We start from the raw sequence: 20,353 nt of genomic DNA, 5'->3' as shown, positions 1-20,353 counted from the left end.
GAATTCATAGCAGAAATTTGATTATATCTTTGGAGCATTGGAATTTACTGAATAGTTAAAAGCTTGGCAGTTGCAATTGTAGCTTCCAATTGTAATGCATTTGAAGAAAGTTCTGATAAGGCAAAAAAATTATTTTTCAATTTGAAATCCCCTTTTTGTTTTTAATTTTTCCCTCTTGTAATTATCTTAAGATACATCCAAATAAAGTACTTTGACTTTATCTAACAAAACATTTTAAAAATTCTGCATATTTAAAGATACTCTCTTTCTTATTTGGAAAGTGAAATGAATTCTGAAATCTCAGATTCCCTCATAGAAAGAAAATAGGGATCCCATGAATTCTAAATCTAATATTATTGCCTTTCACTTTTAAGATGATTCTGCATTCTTGTGTGGTGTTCCAATACATGCACATGTATGTCTCACAGTCCATAGACTTTTGTCTGGGCAGAGTTCATCTGGTATACGTCAATGTCACAATCAGTGCAATCATCAGTGATTTGTATGACAATGTATAGCATGGGAACTGGCCATGTTAATGTTTTAACATCTAGAAATATCTACAGCTCACTAGTGATTAGCTTTAGATTAATGTGCCTACTGATGACTGAGATACATACAGCACTGATGGTTTTGGTAAATACAGAGCTGGATACTTACAATAGGCTAAGCTTTGTGACCTTGCATAAGCAGTTAGGATTTTCATTTGGACTTGTGTTTGTTATGACTGTAAACAAAGAACCTCTCAGTTCTGTCCAGTATGCTTGCTAATGCATTGCTACTGACTTTTAGCTTTTGTTCTTAGCACAGCTGAAGCTGAATTGACCATGGAACAATGTTGCTTTAACTGCTTTTCTGTTTGCAATTGCTACCCATTTACTTCGTGTCTGGTTCTCTTTCTGTATAATGAATAATTATTGTAATTCTTTTCTATAGCCAGGTTAATGGTTGTCAAGTCTATGATAACATGTACCTAACATTTATGCATCTCTTTTACAGTATGCTACTGCTGAAAGTTATTAATATAAAGCTTTAATTTTTGCTACTCTTTACATGAAAATTTTTCTCACTGTTTGAGGAGTCAAACGTTGTATAGCACTGGTGGATGAATATTCTTTTACTGTAGAGTGAATCTTAGGTTTTCGCACAGAACTGAAATTGTATATTATAGGGTTAACCTTTGGAAGCATAGATGTGTGGATAATACTTCAGATTTGGCACCTGGATAGGTGAACAAAGTGAAAAATAAAACAGATAAGACAAAAATAATGCACAAGCTCAAGAACATCAACATATTTTTATTTGACATCTGGAAGCAAAATATTGAAGTTAGAGGATATATGCTGGGATTATGATTGTATATGTACCTTTTAAAGTAATTACTGTATTAATAATTCCATCACTCAGGCTAAACAGTTGACAAATGTTAATGAATTCAACACTTCTACAGTACATCCTAACACTTCACTTTTATAAAGCTTTGATCAAAATTCTCTTTGAACTAATGGAAAGATGATTAGCATTTTAAAACTAAATAATGATAGCTTTTAATTCTGAAGTGTGAGATAGAATCTACCTCAAACTGATGATACATATTTTACCTGTAGTTATGAGTTTATTGCTAGATGTATTTTATATTAGGACCCTAGGAACCATGTAAAATGCAACTCAAGCTTTTTATCAAATTTTTTAGAAAGCAGAATTAGAGAGCTATTTAAGGATAATTTGCAAACATACACAGTGACTGCTTATGCATTCCCATCAATGAAGACGGATTTTATCATTGATGAAAGCTACGTGTGTCTGGCTGTTATAAGAGAAGCACTCTTTAGTTATTCAGTCTTAAGTATTTCATGTCTGTTATGCAGTGCATCTGAAATGGGATACGCTGAAAATAATATGTGAATGAAACTTTGAAGTATTTAGTAATGTAATTAGTAAAAATGTAATTCAAAATTACACTTTAAATCCATTGGTGAACACTGTTAGTGAGATTGTCTTCTAATACTGCTGATGCTACTGCCTCATCTGACAGATGTTCAGATTTCAAATCCTCTGTTTGCTTCTCTAGACTTACTGTGTTACCTAATTTGTCCTTATCTCTGATTATCAAATTATTCAGAATAACTTATAACTTTACAAAGCCCACATTTTAACTTTCTTAGCGTCTGCTTAGATATCACACTGTCCTGGTGGATTACAAATGCATTTCCACCTGTGAAAGCTTTCTCCCTTCCCAGGTAGGCTGGACAAGGTCCCTTCTAGATGAACTGTTTTCCTAAATCATTCTACAAGGGGGAAGAAAGCCATCCTTCTTCAGCTGGGGAATGGTCACTCCCCAGTTCAATTTGTGATCCATAACACAGAAGGAATCTTTGTAGCATCCCATGTATAATCTCAGGCTGCTGCCACACATGGTACATTTGTCTTCCAAAACTTTTACTCCTAAACTTCTGCTGTCTTGCTTCCACAATCTCAGTTTTCAGACCAAAGAACCTAAGGTGCTTGTGCTCTCTACCTCCATATATATTTCTTCTTCTAAGGGATCACATTTATTTGGGCACATTTTACTGTGCAGAGATTCTGCAAGCAGGATCAGTCATGATTTCTGAGTACAAACTTATTTTGTCACGAATACACATATGTGATAGTTAGGACTAACACTACTAAGCTAAACATCAGTTTGCTCATAACTGCATCAAGAACACTTTATAAGTTTGTGCTAGCCAGAAGGCTGGCACTGAGCGGGGAAATGTTGGCCTCCTTTGCATCTTGGAAAGCACTGATTTTTGATCGTGCTGGCTGCCAGATCTGACATCAGTTGCAAAAAAACCCTCAAACCAGTGTCTGCTTTTTTCTTCTTTCCCAAGTTCTATAACTTCTTGTGAGTTACTATTCACAAGCAACCAACTTCCCTTTCAGCTTTGTTTTTGCTTTTTATATGTTACATAGTTTTGCTTATCTAGTCTCTCTCAGCTTAAAAAATTTTTTTTTTTCAGTAATAATAATCCAGAGTGACACAGCTGTGCTTCACAGCACTGCATCTGAGTCACAGATAGCTGAACCCCTTGGATTAAGAGTTACATGCATGTTATTGCATGTTGTTATATTTACACATGTATAAATAGGCCTTACAACTACACTTAGTCCTTAATAAGAAGTTTGTGGAATAGGGATTGTTACAGAATATAAAGGATTTTTCTCTCTTAAACCAGGCTTTACCTGTTTTAAAATTACTCTCTTTTCCCTTCAGCAATGCAAGAAGATGGCCTCTGATGGTAGATCCTCAGGGTCAAGCAAATAAATGGATAAAGAACATGGAAAAAGCCAATAGTTTGCATATAATCAAACTCAGCGACCCTCAATTTGTTACAACACTGGAAAATTGCATTCAGTTTGGCAGTCCTGGTAAGTTAATGACTAATGAAAGTGTAAATTACAGAAGAGCCTGGAGGGGGCACAATTAGCTAAAAAATGAAACCTTAGTGAGTGTCAAATGTTCTCATAGTTAAGGAAAACAGAAATTTTTTTTCTTGTTTGAATCAAATTAGTACTATAGTAATTGAGGTCTTCACCCCAGGTTGTAAGATACTTCTTAGCATAATATAATTATTATGCTCAGTTTACTTTGTATCTTTTAATTGCTTTATGAGATTTTCAATTTATTTGTTTTCATGTTACAATAATTTTATTTCTAAAAAGTAATGTTGTTTTTATTTGGCTTTTCAGGAGTATAAATACCAAATTGCTAGGCTGTGATCATTAATGATTCTTGTATTCTCTGTAGTATCGTTATTGCAAGTAGTCTAATTACCCTCAAATAGAAAGAAATTAATGAAACACATAGTTACAACTCCAGCTATTTTTCAATGTCTAAGTGGACTACAAGTAAAGAAATGGTTTGTTTATTCTTCATTATTTCTTTCTTGATTTTGACAATCTCATATGCTTACAGTAAAGACTGAAGCAGACTTGGTTACCCAAAATGATTTCTGTGGCATGTGGCATTTAATTTGTTGTTATTTCCCTTTTTAAAAATTGTAGCCTTAAACTGCTGTTCTAAGCTAATGGCAACAGTAATACTGATAGCATTTTAGTTGCTTTTTTGCAAATTGATATAGTATTAGAAAAAGAAATTAAAGGTACCATTTCTTTGATTCATTTTTCAATCATTAACCTTATCTCTATATATTGCTATTAATATTTTTATTGTTTGCACACTGTAAATACACATTATGCATACGTATTGTAAAGAACAGTCAATCAGTAATATAAATGTGAAGAAAGTCCTACTAATTCTTATGTTATTTTGAAGTGCTACTGGAGAATATTGGAGAAGAACTTGATCCTATCCTAGAGCCGCTTTTGCTCAGACAGACATTTAAGCAGTCAGGGACTATGTGCATTTGCCTTGGAGACTCCACTATTGAGTATGCTCCTGAATTCCGCTTTTATATTACAACTAAGCTGAGAAATCCACATTATCTTCCTGAAACATCTGTTAAGGTGAGAATTTTGAAAGTGAATGTGCAACTCTTAAAATGATTCCTTGGCTAAAACCAGGGAAGAATTTCTGGCATTTGTTTATTCCTTGTCCCCTGCCAACACTGGTTTTGGTGGTGGGTTTTTTTTTGTTTTGTATTTTTACATTGCTGGAAGACTGGTATCATCTTAGAATTTTTTACTTTTTTCATATCTAACACTTCACCTTGTGATACTGTCATTCTTTCATACTGTCAGGAATTTATTTCTTTAATTATTTTTTCAAGTTTCCCAGTTTGTATCTCCTGATGATATTTAGTCACCTTTTAATATAAAAATATTTACAAGGACTTAATATAATAGTCACCTCACATGCAAATTCTACATTAGGCTTTCATATTCACGATTGTTATCTGTAGTATAGTTAGGGACAGGAGTCTGAGCAATTACTGGCACTGTGCCTTGTTTATAACAAATCGAAAATATTTACAGATGTATATATTTGATAACTATAGCTATTCCTATTTTTCTAAGTTAGGACGAAAAAAGGTGGTTTCCTGCTTTAATGAATAAAATTGGTGTATTAGTCTTTTTGAAGTTGCTTAGGAGATGTATTCCCCCTTTTATTTATTATTATTTTTAAGAATATTATTTTATAGAAAAGTACTGCAATTTTACACTTTGGTTAAACATAGACTATACTGAAATGCAAAACATTGCAAAAAAAATTTTAAACTATTAAGATATTCAGTAAAATAGAAATATAAGCTGTTTCATGAAGGAGTACTGGTGCAGGAAAAATGGACAAAAAATAATGAAAAGGAATAATTTCAGTTCATTTCAATGCACATCAAATCACCTAGACATTGACCTTTTATCAAAGAAGGTAATTAGCTGCATGTTCAGAAAAAAGATGAAATATGAAAGGAAGATAACATCTAAAAGATTTACTCCTAGAGTAAAGCTGTACAGAGGCTATTTTCTAGGAAAAGTTTTTTGTTTAAAGACAGTTAAAATCTCCTAGTCGCCAATCAAGAGTCAATACAGTCGTCTTTTTATTTCCCCCAGAAAATAAAGTTTCTAAAGATGAATCTTCTCTAGTTGAGTTCCATGCAGTCAGACTTAAGTTGTTAATTGCTCTAACAAGGAGTAGTTGCTTCTTGACATGGTTGGGTATACTCCCAGCTACCCCACACACTGCTGAGCTAGCTGACTAGGGTGGCTTATGCATAGGGACCAGGAGGCAGAAAAGTACTATCTAAATATTTTGGTCTGAAGCTAATTGCAACATCCATTGGAAAATCTGTCCGGAGGATTATTTAGGAGCTAGCTAATGAAATGAGTCCAGGGAAAATGGCTATTGATATGGTGATCATATTTCACAGATTGTACAGAATTCTGATGTGACTTACAAAGTAAAGCCTGCAAAGAGACATAGGTCGTAGATTTACACTATATAGATATGCATTTGCATTTAGAGTAGCTTTTTTCCTGTTTCTAACATCATTAATTAAATATAGTGAAATCCACTAAAAAATCAGATAATTTTCAGCACTGCCAAGGTAAAGGTGAGTTATTCATGTCCATAAAAATTATCATTCTGTCCCTCAGGGACCAAGGGGAAATGTAGAATGTAGACAGCATTTTGCGCTTAGACCACAGTGGTTCCAATGTCTGAACCAGCCTGAGCATGGCACCTCTGACTGAAAGCTAACTCATAATGCTCTTTGTAGCTAGCCTTTTGCTTTGAAGAAGGGAAATGGATCCTATAGAAGACTCTTGAAGCTTTGAAACATTAGGGTCCCTCCTATGTTTCCCATTATTAAAATTGTTAAATAAGGTGAGGAAGAAAGAGACCATGATGCTTGTGAAGATCTTAGTGATTCTTAGTGTCATCTAGAACTGATCTTCCTCTCAAACTTCCTGTGTGCAAGAACAGTGTGATACTATCTGTGCTCCTATTTTTTTTTTTTTGTTCAGATGAGGCTTACTGTAACAAAAAACTATTAGTGATGTATTTTAAGAAAGTTAAAATACCACCCCTCCTAACTTTACAAGCAAAACTCATGAAAAAAGCCTCAAATATTTAGACAACTTTGAGATATTATTAGTGGCAGAAGCAGATCAAGACAAATTAACTTCACAGGTATTCCATATTCTAAAAGGGAAATGTTCTTTTGAAACACAAGTCAATGGTATCTGTACCCACCAAAAAAGCCCAAAGAGAATCTGTAGTCATTATATTGCCTAGTCAATTAATTAAAACTAATACTTTCATCAGTCTTGATGATTGATAAGTAAATTATTTTCTTGGTATTGAACTACATGAATCAAACTATTTTCTAGCCTTCCAGTGGTAGTGTATTCCTTCCCTTTCTCATGTAAAATATTTACATTCTCATGTAAAACATTTTTGCCACTTCTTCAGCAAGAGCATGTAGGTTTTTCTGGATCCATTATAGACATGTTGTAGGATGGGAATTCTTTTAAACAATTTTTTTCCAGTTGTTTATTTTTCTCATGAAAAGGAGAACATGATGCTATCCTAATTCTAGGATACAAATATCCCTGTAACAATAACACCACAAATTGCATGTGACCAAGGCCACTGAAGGGAGAAAACATATGTGGCAGAGGTAACAGTGTTCATTCATGTTGTAAGGACCAATCACTTGAAGCACTGATATTCAAAGTTTCAGTGTAATTTTGAGGAACAGAATGAAATTCTGTACATTCTTGTCACATCCCTTTTAAGGTTAACTTTCTGGGTTAATCCTGGAGTTAGCTTTCTGACATACAATCTTAAACCCTCAGCTGCAATACATTTGCTGTCAAAGTGTGATTGAGCATATTACATGATATTATACAAACCTTGTCTTGTAAATGAAGAAGCATTTTAATTGTATCTGCCCATAATTGTGCTATCTTTCAAAAAATATTTCTTCTAACAGGTAACATTATTGAACTTCATGATAACTTCAGAAGGAATGCAGGATCAGCTGCTTGGAATTGTAGTTGCAAGAGAAAGGCCAGATCTTGAAGAAGAAAAACAAGCCCTCATCCTTCAAGGGGCTGAGAATAAAAGGTATCAAGATAACTTCCCGTGCTAGGGATACAAGCAGATTGCAGTTTAAGGAAATACACTCATGGGAAATACATTTCAGAGCCTTTTTTTTTGTTGTTTGATTTAACAGGAAATTCAAGACTGCTATTTTTGAGAGCCCAGGCTTAGGCTTCTGTTTGGTTTTTTTAGGCTGATTTGGATGCATGCTTTTACTCATATTCCTAGTGGTTGTGCCTTTGTACTTCTGATATGGTTTCCTATTTCTGGGATTATTAGAAAATGTTAAAGACCTGAATTGTGGGTTGTGTAATTGCCAAATATAATTCTTGAACCTGTCCTCTGTTTTTATGCATCCCTTCCGTGATGTTGGTATATGATTTACCGTCCTCACAAACTTTGACTAGATATTGATGGTTCTGGTTTAGAAATGTTTTCTTTCTGTGCTAGATTTGCACTGATTGTACATGACAAAGAGCATCTTTCCCCATGAGTCAAAGCATGGAATGTGCAGTATTCAAAGTGGTTTGTCACTTCCTTCCATTGCTGTCCATTTTTAGCCTGAAAGTGGCTAAATTTTTCAGAAATTTAAGGGACTGTTTAATAAGAAAAAAAGTTTTTGTTATTTAAGCTGAATACCATGAATAGAATTGACACTTTGTCTTATTTTATAGAAACTAACAGAAAACAGCTGTAATTTTCACATGTGAAAAATCTTGTATATTATTTTAGGCAGCTAAAAGAAATAGAAGACAAGATTTTAGAAGTTCTTTCAGCCTCAGAAGGAAATATTTTGGAGGATGAAACTGCTATTAAGATATTGTCTTCTTCCAAAGTTCTGGCTAATGACATTTCTGAAAAGCAAGCTGTAGCTGAAGAGACAGAAAAGAAGATTGATGCTACTCGTATGGGCTATCGTCCTATAGCTATCCATTCGTCGATTTTGTTTTTTTCTATTGCTGATCTAGCCAACATTGAGCCAATGTACCAGTATTCACTCATGTGGTTTATTAACCTTTTCATCATGTCTATAGATAATTCAGAGCAATCAGAAGTTTTACAAACAAGGTAAGAGTGATAATTCACCATTTGTAATTGGTGATGTATTCATAGTTACTCCAGAAATGTTACTGTCATTTCTCCAAAGTGTACTGTCTCAGGCATTGCATTTTGAAATATTTTTTGTGTATATATATATGTCAGATATTTTCCTGGAAAATAATTTATTCATAGGGGAAAAAAAAGGTACTATATATTACAAGTGCAACACATTCCGTTATTTCTGTTTAGTAATTGCTACCTCAGGTGGTGTGTGAAATTACAAATTATCAGTTAGATAAACATGGTCCACTTGCTTTGATTTTTATATTTCATGTAGTGACTTTGTATGTCTTCAAGAAATGGACAAAAAAATTTTTCATGCAACTGGTGAGAGAGAATGAAGTCTTGTGACTGGGGCTTATGGCTGTAGAGTGTGCAAGGCAGTTATTAACCCAATGATTTTTTAAATTCAGCGTGATTATTGTTTTATACTTAAGGTGTCCCTCCCTCTTCCAGCTTGTTCATGAGAACAGGAGAAACTGCAATCTTTAATGATCTGAATTTATTTTACATGTGATGGACCTCACTTATGATCGCATTAGGATTATTCAAAATATACCCTTGAAGTGAATTATCTACACAGAGATTGTTTAAAGAGTTTTTCAGTGTTCTATCACATCAGTTACTAAAGTCTACTTCAGTAGGTTTATTTGATCTTCAAATCATAGAGCATTGTTCTGTTACTTAGCTACTTGCCTGTTCATCAAATGAACAAAGGATGGGAGAGGGAAACTACTCTCCTAATTTCTATATAGAAAATTTTTCTACTTAAAATATTAAGACTTTAAATCTTACTCTCTTATATCTCAAAACTCTCCTGTATGCCTGTTTGTCTAAATTAAAGTAAGCAATAAATAAAATAATCTCATTTTGATTCAGAACTTTTCTGTCAGCAGAAATATAAAGATACAGGACCTGAATCCCAGCTGATAGTATATATTTCCAGGGAATGGCTGGTGTAAATCCATTTTGATAATTTTGCCTAGTGAAGGCAGAGGAAGACAGAGTCACAGAAAATTCTCTGTGAATTAATAATTCACATAAGACTGTTTGTTTTGGGCTATCTTCACTAGTCAGACATTTTTTACTACAAGGCTCTGTGCTGAATTTTTTTTAAATTATTCTTTTCTCATGCAAGCCATGTTAATTCTGTAACTTGAACAGTTTACATTTTCTCCCATGGGCCGTCAGTATTTTGTGTATAAATTGTATGTATATCAGTTTAACTGATGAGGAATCAGTAGTTTTGAAAGGATTTAAAATGCTAGTAAAAAACTAGGAGCATTAATATATTACAGTAATATTAAAAATGGTCAATTTCATCTTAGCTGAATGGAAAAAAACAAAACCAGATTGAAACACAAGACTGGAAAAGAGACACAGATCAAACAACATAGCTTGCTCTTGATCCGCTGTCATTAGCTTTCCACTTCTCAATTATATTAGATCAGCCTTAGGCTTCTGAATGATCACCATATCTGAACTGCAGGAATACCCTCCAAGTAGCTCCCTGCCAAGGGATTGGTGAACTAGGTAGTTGGAAAAAAAGCCATAGCACCTCTCCTAATCTTTGTTACTACCTTGGAAGAAGTATTTGAAGTAGTTGTGCAAATTCAGACACTGCATTTTTAACCACCCAAATGGACTTTCTGTATTTTGACTAGGTGTTCAAGGTATTCAAACTTAAACTTTATAAACCAATACATGGCTTCCTTGCTTTGTATTTAAAAGAAATTACTGATAATAAATCACATAGTTTTAAATTATAATGTATTAAGGAAAACGTAGAATGGAAAATACATTTCAGATAACCTTAGAAGATGGACTGTTTTGATTTTGGCCCTCGTATTTATTTTCATAATGAATTTTAAAATTGCTGCTCTCTTTTGCCCCTCTCGCTTCCTCTGAAAATCATGTGTTACTAAGATGTAATTGTACTTCAATGTTTTTTATGTTGTTTTGCGCATAAAATGGTGCACGCATTTAATGATTGCTTTGGGATAATTGACCAGAGAGTTCATTAGAACAAAGAAGATCTAAATGGTTTGTAATAGGTTTCTAGAGTGCATACTCTTTAGAGTGATATTAATGGAAAATTGTTCTTCTTCTGACACCTGTAGGTTGAAGATTCTCAAGGATCATTTTACTTACTCACTTTATGTCAATGTCTGTCGCTCCCTCTTTGAAAAGGACAAGCTGCTCTTCTCTTTTTGTCTAACTGTGAATCTCCTGAAAAATGAAAGATTGGTAAGTAATTAAAAATAATTTGCACTTTGATATGATATATATTAAACTGCATATGCAAACTATCAGTAGTAGGAACATACAGGGTAAGAATAGAGAAGTAAGTTAATATATAATTATATTACTTAAGCCTCAATTTTGTGGTGTTTTGTTTTCATTTTAATAAGCAATTATAAGCATTGAAAAAGATTCTCTAGAATAAAATAAATATATAACAAACAGGTCTGACAAAACCAAGCTAGATGATAACAGTTTTTCTAAACATTACTTAAACCAAATCCCAGCCTGTTTTTTCTTACAGTGAACACTTTGCAAAATTTTACTGTAAAGTATTCTGAGTTCTAAGAGCATATCAAAATGAATTGTAATATTGATTTAGGAAACTACTTGTCTCTTTCACTTAAGGTGCTAAATGTGTTTTATTTTTTAATAGAATTCCTCAAAATCAAACACCTGTACCAACTGAATTCTATTAATTTCTAGTAATTCTTTACAAAATATTTTTTTACAGGATTTTTTAAATTCATAATGAAATCCATTCATTTTTACCATATCATCTACAAAACAGTGTTTATGGTTGCTTGGAGTTGTTTCTTTTAGTGTAATATGGAAACATTTAAAACTTTAGAAACTTTTGAAATTATTATATGGGGGAACACACAGAAGTGAATTCTTTCAAGAGCTGACAGCAATAATCATGGTACACCATTCTCCCATTCACAGGGACTTCAATGTACAAATTCAAGCCATCAAAGAAATTTTGAGATAAAGGAGTATTGAGAAAGGAATGAGACATGTAATAGGCTGATATTTCTTTTTCATAGTGTAGACTTGCATTATAGGAAAAGGTTGCAAAATGCATGGCTCCCTGAAACATTTCCAATATTTTTTTCCTTCAACATTTTGGAATTTGAAGAATGGGTCTAAAAATCTAATCAGTTAACATTGTTCATTCCCCAAGTTAGGAATGCAGATGAATCTTTAATTTGGCTCATCTCTTACACTTTTTGATTCCTTAAATTCATGTTTAACTGAAAACCAGACACTGAATACTTTGGAAATAAGCTTTTAGTAGTTGTATAGAAGCATTTTCACCTGGTGCAAGAATTCAGATAAATGTAATGATTTCCTGGATAATGTATTAAACCCATAAGATTTTATTTATTTAGTCCTGAGAGCAGTGTTTTTCTTTGTAGATTACTGAGAATGAGTGGAAATTTCTGTTGACTGGAGGCATAGGTTTGGACAATCCCTTTCCTAATCCATGTACCTGGCTTCCTCCAAAATCATGGGATGAAATTTGTCGACTGGAAGATTTGCCAAGCTTCACAAACATTAGTAAGGATTTTACACAACTGAAGGATGAATGGAAATTGGTATATGACAGCTTGGTATGTTAACATTCCTGATTGTTTGCATTCTTAAGCTGATTAACACACTGAAAATATTTATTCAGGGAAAAGAAAGTGCTGTCATTTTACATGGTCTTACATATATGAATGTAAATATTTAAACAAATGGTGCATAGTTGTAGATTATTGCCAATTTGTCAGGTGGCTTCTGAATAGCATTTGGATGGAAAAAAGGCAACAAGACCTGGAGTGGTAAGGTGATAGTGAAATTTGCTAAACTTAAGGCAGCTAGTGTCCCTTGTCAGTCTACACATTTCTTTACTATGCTTTGAGGATGCTTTTTCATGTTGATTTCCTGGATAAGTGTGAAATATCAGATATTGCTATGTAGAGAAACTAGAATGGGATTACAGGAATGGGATTCCTGTAATTCCCAGTTCTTTCAGTGACCTGATATATGCATGAATGACTGACTTTGTCTTTATCTAACTTCATCACTGTTTTCTTAAAATCTAAGTTCTTCAGATGAATTTTACTCCACATGTGGGCACTTGCTTAATCTTTAATCTTACTATAACACCTTTTATTTTATCATGCTCCCCCCTTCTGCTTCTTGATATGCAAAGTGCTTATCATACACTTACCATCTGAACAAACAATTAAAAACATTATCCTTCTTTCCTACTTGGACTATATCTGACCATGACCACTTCCATGCTCAGATAATACTGTCCATTTGTGCCAGTCCATTGAACCACTTTTGTCACTGTTAACTGATGAAAACTTATCACCAATATTCAGTCAAATAACCCAAGACAACTTACACCAATTTAAAACACATTGTGTGTTTTATTCATTTTAAGTGTCAAGGATTTAGAAATCCTTTCTATTTAAAAAAATGGTCTCAAAGTATACAGAGAGAAAAAGAATGGATTTTGGTTGGAAATGCTCGTAAATATATGATGAGAGATATTCAAGAAACTAAGCAGCTGCAGCTCCTCCAGTTGTCCAAATTGCAGGAAGCAGGCAAACAGCTGAGTTAAAGCTTTCCTTGGGCATTTACAAAAAGACACAGCAAGTTGGTTGAGGGCTTTAGTTCTTTGGGAAATAGTTGCTTGGAAAATGAACAAAGAAATGATGGCATTTGAAAAAGGGATTGAGGGAGTGAACTACTTCGTTATGCACTTTGGGATTATACCTTTTAAAGCAATGCCTAATAAAAATGAAAGGTGCTGACTTTCAGAAGTAAAGATTCAAGATGTGTGTGATAGCTATGTGTGCATTCACACACTGAAACTGAAATAAATAGAAATTCCTTCATTTAAGTAGCATTCAATAAAATGAGATCTATAGAATCAGGTCATCAGTTAACTGATTAATAAAGAGTAGCACTGAAGCTAGGAACATCCAGTTACTGAACCTTGAGTGCTAGATCAAAAGGAATAGCATTACCTATCACTGTCCTGTGACAACGAAGAGTTGCTGTCCCTTTTACTTGTCACGTGAAAATATTTTCATTACCTATCTAGCTTTAATACTAGCATCTACATGTGAACGGACTGGAATTTTCAAAAATGCTAGTTAATGGGTCTTGGGGAATATTCCCTTTTGATAGCTATATTCTTTTATTACTGGTATAGTTTATCCCCAGTAATATGCAATCAGCTCTTTTTTTCTGTCATTAGTAATACACAAATTTAAATAAAGGGCAGTTTCATGCATGTATGGTAGAGAGAGAGGGCACAAAATCAGCATTGCTTGAGCCAGCTTGTCATCAGCAACCATACACTAATATGAATGTTTTTCAAAGGAGTTTGAGATGCACTTTCCTCCTCCTACTGTTGTAGATCAGATTGCTTCCAAAAGGAGAGGAGACCTGACTTCAACTCCCTAATTCAGGGATGCCATGCATTTTATCTAAAGTTGTATTGCATATCTTGGAGTAGTTTCTACAAATCTTGTAAATTTTTAGCTAAACTCTTCAACAGCTATTACAGATGTCATTCTGAGGTACCTATTTTTTCCCCTGTGTATTAATATAAAAATAATGCAGCATTCTGGATTCCAATCTGAAACTAAGTGCCTAGAAGTTGGGGAAAGAGGGAGCCAGGCTGCAGATCCTTAGCAGAACATGAGCTCCACTGTGATTTGATTTGCTAAATCCAAGTTGCTCAGAATACAGTTTGTGCAGGTCTGTCTGCATACCTCTGTGTACTTCAGTCTAATGAGAAGTTACCATGCCACAGAACCACTGCTGTTCGCAATCTGGTAACTACAGTAACGTAACAGCTGAATTATTCATAGGCCATTTACAAACTAAGTTCTCTGGTACGTTCTTTGACTTAATTTTCTGATTCTTGTTTTTCTGCATTCAGATGCAACCTAACATAGTTATCATATAATACTGTAATGTGATTGTTATTGATTATATGGTTATCATTGTAATATTGAAGACTAACACCATAATTCAGTTCTAACAGAAAGAGGGAAGTGGATTTTCACGTTTCCTCCAGCTCATTCCTTCTCCACTTTCTAGAGATGACCTTTGGGTTATTATCTTTTAAACACTTAAATTACTATAACTTCTCTGCTATAAGAGAAGCTTCTTAGATAAACATATATTTAAAGTTGTTTTTCTTTAAAAAAGATTTAAGCATGTCAACCCTGTTTCTGCAAATTAGAAAAAATACATCATGGATCAATGTGTCAAGTTAAACGATAATTTACCTCTCACTATAGGTAATTCACAAATGTTTTAAAGAATGTTGAAATACCTATGTTTTTAGGTTCCCCAGCATGAGGATTTTCCTGCAGAGTGGCAACACAAGTTGGGGGAATTCCAAAGGATGCTCATCATTCGCTGCCTGAGACCTGACAAAGTATGTATGAAACTTTCACCTTATTCAAAAAGGTCTGTTCATCTTCAAAACCAAAAGTATTTGCAAGCATGCATTTCATGCGTTGTCTACAACCATTCTACAACAGTTTATCATAAAGGGAAGTAGGAATCAATGAGATTTCAAAAAACCAGCAAGTTTGACATTGTAATGAAAAAAACTTTTTAAAACAGAAGGGTAGGCCTTTTGTTTCTGTTAACTTTCAGTGTACACATCAAAGTCCCCAGAGCTGTCCCTCAAGACTGTCTCACAAACCTTGTGACTTTCCTTTTTCAGTACACTTGCTATTTTTTCTTATGTAACTTTTTTGATGGATGTCCCTATCTATGGTAAATTTTGTCTGATCTAGGAAGATAATGTAATGGTAAGCAGGAATGTAGATAATGTAGGTGCTTAAAGGTAGCAATTATTGCAGACACACAGATCCATTTTGTTCTGTGGAAAGTGTTTTGAAGCAGAACTGTTCTGATTTGAGTCTGTCTAGCTGTAAGGCTTGAATATGGCAGAGATCACAATAGGTGCTCACAGTCATGAATCTTTATTCAAAAAAAAAAAAATCAACCTACTAAAAGCCAGAATATAAGTATTTGCTTAGACATTTTTCATATATTCACAGGTTAGTGAGACTACTATTAGTCCACACCTAGCCATAATGACAAAGCACATTGTGAAAGATAGGAGTTAGTATAAACTGTTATGACCTCTGTTCCAGAGAGCCTGTGAAAGGAATTCTTTATGCTTCCTCACACAACTGTTCAGCTTTATATTACTACTTAGATAAAAATATGAATGTTTTTACCATATAAAGACAAGAAACTTTTGGAGTCAAACTTTACACTTCACTTCTCCTGGATTTTTTTTGACTGGCAGTATGAGCTTTCAGAATGTTGGGCAGACGGATCAGCATGGAGAGGTACTGGCAGTGGTGGTGTATACTGATGCTTGGAGATGAAGTTATCCACAAGACGCTGCCTAGTTGTGGTGACTTCTTCTTCAAAAGAGTTTATTATGCTTCTGCCAGTTTTGCACTTAAAGCAAAGCAAAAGATTGAGACTTTCAGTTGAGCAATTTATCTGACTAGTTTAACTATGTTCAAAACTTAAATCCTCAAAAAACCCACTAATCTGCTACTAATTCTAGCTTAGAAGTCTACTTTTGGCTATGGTCAGCAATGCTGCTGTCTGAATGGTGCAGAGCAGTTTGGCAGATGTGTCATATGCATACCCCCATTTGATTCAGAAACTCCTCCACCAGCCTTGCCTGTAGGGCTCAGTTCAGTGACCACTTTTGGCTAAGTCTCATATACTTTTTCTTTTAAGTCAATTGTGAACCTACTGTTTAGTTATATTTTAAATCACATCAGGGAGGGAAACTTCAGTTTGTTTCTTCTGTGTGAAGAAGAAACAATTTCTCGTTTCTCAGGATGTATTAGGATATTGGTACTTCAAGATGGCAGCATGCTCTGAATTAGCCCTAATGCATAACCTTCCAAGCTAATGGTGACAGTGTTCTTGACGGCAAAGTGTCCCCACTTGAAGCTGCTGCTTCAAGTTTTCTATATGCTATACTTAGAAATAAAGTAATATTTTGGCCAAGACCCCTTTTGTACCTTGGAACACTGCTCTAAATCATTCACTGTTCAGGTTAGATATCATCATCTTCTCACTTTTAGTCCACCATTTAAGATATCAGACTGCTCCCACTGCAGCATGTGATCCTATTTTTATGTATTTGAGTGTTGTACAGGGAACTTAAATACTTAACCTTGACAGTCACCAGGTGTATTTTTCAATGTGGAACATTATTAGCAAGACAAAGATCTTATTTGTGCAAACCCACCAGGAAGCAAGATGCAGAACCCTTACAGTTCCTCATCAGGGAGCATGGTTCACCTGATTCTTACTGTCCATAGGATTAGGGGTCCGTATATCAAAGATCAGTTGATCCTTGGTCAGCTAGTTGAAGCAGCTCAGTTTTGTGTGCTTTTGTATATATCAACACTATGCCATGCATGAAATCACAGAAGTGGGGAGGAGTAAAACTGTAAAATGTTTGAAAAAGACCTTGAAGTTTGAAAGTTTAGACTGATTTACATGCAAAACTGGACATGTGACTTAGTGATCTGGTCAAATTTTGTCCTTTCACGTGTAGTGTTCGTCCCTCCTGAGAAAGATAGAGCTGCTCATTATAGAGTTTCCCAGATTGATTGCTTATTGCACCCGACATTTTTTCTGGCTCTAATGAGTTGTTGAGAAAACATTTCTAAAGGAAATGGGTTTTCTTTCAAAAACTAGACAATAGACTACACTGAGAAGTGTTTAGGTGCAGATTTCTTAGTCAATAATGCATGTAAATTATTACTTCAAAATAGATCATGTTCTAGCTTTACACAATCACTCTTTGCTGATACTTGGAAATCTTAGAGATGGAAGTTCTTGTTTACATTCTAGCTTTGAATCGTATATTAAGATTTATTGGTTAACACTTACAAGGAAGGTTCTCAGCCGTGTCATCTCCAGCATGTAGTACTCCTCCATTGTCAGGTCATCAAAGTGCTTAGTAAGGGATAAAAAGCCACAGCTGTGACGTTTAGAGTGTTCCTCCCTGCAATGTAAATCCAGAATAACAACGGATATTAAACCCATGAAAGTTACATTTCAAGATGTGAAGAAATCTGGACAGGTCTTTTCAGTACTTCTACTGTCTATCAGTAGAAAAAGTATCATACAGAAAACATATGAAATAGATTTTAGTTGATCTCAGATAAAAGCTAGCTGTGAGCCAAGAAGATACAAGGGAAGATTTAGAGTGAGTTTACAATGTTGAGAAAAACTATTTTCTACTTTGTTGAATAAAAAGCATTCTCTTTGGAGACAAAAATGAAAGAACTATGAAGAACTGTGTGGGGTATAATTAACAAATTATGAACTATTTCAGTGTTACGGGGTAAGATAAACTTTCAGTAGGCTTCAGTTTTGTGAACTGTTACAGAGAAATTGGTAATTTTATGAGTACAGGGATGTTGTCAAAGATGTTTGGAGGAATACTTCAAAAACATTGTTACATCTGTGCTTACCATGGGTCATCATTCGGTTCCCAGCCCTCCAGTTCTATCAAGCAAAAGAAACATTTTGCCACATCGGGTTCATTTGCATTTGGACAGTGGACAAAGCCAGCCTTTGCCATCTGCAGGTGACAGTGTAGAAGTTTAGAGCCTGATCCAACACACTGTTCATGTTCACTTCAGCAACCTGTTTCTGAGAGCTTGCAAATAATGCCTGTCCCCACAATGTCTGTCAGCACAGATCAGGCTGAAAAATAAATTGTGAGGACTACAAGCAGGTAAATAAACAACTGGTAGAGGAAGAAGGAATAGGCTACAAGTAGTGAATGGATTTCTGCATAGCTGTGGTATCTGCAGGCTACCAGAATAGCTTTGTCAACCAGATAATGTCTAGTATATGCACTAGTAGCAGTGCATGAGATATGCCATAGCCAGGACTTTAAAGAATTTAATTTTCACAGAAAAAACATAGCATAAGACCATGGACATAGAGAACCTTTAAATATAAATTATGTGAGCAGAATGCTACATCTTTGACTTCTAAGTTTTCCTGTCACTTTAGAATTACACTTGGTCAGAACACTAAAAATTAAGTAAGTTTGTTTCAGTTATTAAACGCCACACCTTCTCAGATAACTCTTGCAGTATGACTCATCTGAAATCCAGCCTGGAAGTTTCATGTGTGTACCAAAGTAGAAGTCAGGTGGATTTTTTAATGCTCAAGTCAAAGTCTGCAGGGGATGTAAACATTAAGTTTTCTAAAATTTGAATAATTTCTATTTCTGAATTTTAGGTAGTGATCATTCTACTACTTTGTCTTTCCTGTTGGATGTGTACTTGTTTTTTCTAATGTAAGCTTCTTTTTTTGTGAATGAAAGTTTGCAAACACAAAGATTACATAATACAAGAAATTAACTTCAAAATGACAAGAACAAAAAAACAAAAAACCCACCCAAAAAATGCCAAGAAAAGTAACTATATTCAATTTTATAGCTATAGATTAGTGAGCCTCACATGCAGAAGCCAGTCATCCTACTACAGTATTTCTAATTAGGGACCAGAGGAAAGTTGCAGTATTCAATTTTTCATCTTCTTCAGGCTTAGCAGAAGCTCACAACTCTTCTTGAACATGAATATACTTAGTAATGACTTCATATTCAGGCATAGTATATAAAAAAATAAGGTGTAGTCAAAATATCCATTTTCAGACTTACATTTTCAGGAGTGCACTTGCAGTTCTCAAGAAAAGGCCAGTTTGTGAAGGTTTTTAAACGGTTCTCATATTCATACATATCCTTAAAATCACTCAAGAGCTTGGAAGCCAAAGCAAGCTCTTTCAAAAGCCTCTCCATCTATAAAGCCTACAATTAGTATAGCCCAGAGCCTTTCTCCTGCTCTCCAATTTAAGGCATTATACTAATTGGTGACATGTTGCACCTGTAAAGCAGGGTAAGTTTTAAATTAAGTAAAACGGTGAGTTTATGAGCAGAACAATTGAGAGAAATGAAGGTACTGCAACTTTCTTCCCTCTGTGTCACATTTTGTGTACTTGGTCACAGTATGTATTTATTAACTGAAAGTACCTATGCTAATGCAGTATGAAAATTACAGATTTTATAACTAAATGTCAAAAGTGCAAGTTAAAAACTCTAGTTACAAATACAGCAATTTTACATATAAAATTTTAAAAAATATTATACTGACTGTGACCAAAGTAGTTGAATTCACATTGCTATTTGAAACCTTTAGCATTTCTTAACTTTCATATTCAGAGATTAGATTTTAGTATCATGTTTGCACACATTGTTGCATTTCTTTAAAGGGGAGGTGGTTATTGTAAAATATTCTAGAGTGTGTCCAGAGAGAGAATGAATGGTCATGTTTAAAATAACTATATCTGTGAGGGTTTACAGGATCAAAGCATTAAGCTATCATTTTATAATTTGTCTCTCATTTTGGTACAGAGCCCAGTTAACTTCAGTAGGAAGTTTTAACACCAGTGTATGTCAGACTGCTGTACACAGCTGTTTTCTAAGCCAAGATCTTAACACCTTTGAAAGATGTTGCATTATAAGACCTGAAAATTGAAATCCTCTCCACAATACAGTTGGAGTAAGTGCAGAAAAAAAAAATGCAGTTTCCTCTACCAGCA

The 20,353-nt window shown here is 34.4% G+C and overlaps 2 protein-coding genes across 2 annotated transcripts in view; one reads left to right on the top strand and one right to left on the bottom strand.

Moving 5' to 3' along the window:
- DNAH7 (dynein axonemal heavy chain 7) overlaps positions 1–20,353 on the top strand; it is a 112,625-nt gene that overhangs the window by 81,024 nt on the left and 11,248 nt on the right. Inside the window, exons 47-53 of the mRNA XM_075755785.1 lie at positions 3,254–3,408; positions 4,316–4,506; positions 7,434–7,567; positions 8,276–8,611; positions 10,765–10,891; positions 12,085–12,279; positions 15,027–15,119. Of these exons, the coding sequence (XP_075611900.1) occupies positions 3,254–3,408; positions 4,316–4,506; positions 7,434–7,567; positions 8,276–8,611; positions 10,765–10,891; positions 12,085–12,279; positions 15,027–15,119 (1,231 nt within the window). The remainder of the gene's footprint in view (positions 1–3,253; positions 3,409–4,315; positions 4,507–7,433; positions 7,568–8,275; positions 8,612–10,764; positions 10,892–12,084; positions 12,280–15,026; positions 15,120–20,353) is intronic.
- Positions 15,015–19,553, bottom strand: LOC104633063 (baculoviral IAP repeat-containing protein 5.1). The gene is made up of 4 exons (XM_010299160.2): positions 19,416–19,553; positions 18,214–18,323; positions 17,627–17,741; positions 15,015–16,165 (listed from the first exon to the last, which is right to left on the bottom strand). The coding sequence occupies exons 1-4, from the start codon at positions 19,551–19,553 to the stop codon at positions 15,977–15,979; spliced, it is 552 nt and encodes a 183-aa protein (XP_010297462.1). The 3' UTR covers positions 15,015–15,976.

The sequence above is a fragment of the Balearica regulorum genome, chromosome 6, assembly GCF_011004875.1.
Source record: "Balearica regulorum gibbericeps isolate bBalReg1 chromosome 6, bBalReg1.pri, whole genome shotgun sequence".
Classification (NCBI taxonomy): domain Eukaryota; kingdom Metazoa; phylum Chordata; class Aves; order Gruiformes; family Gruidae; genus Balearica; species Balearica regulorum.
Note: the sequence above shows the minus strand (reverse complement) of the source record. Positions and strands in the feature narration are given on the sequence as shown.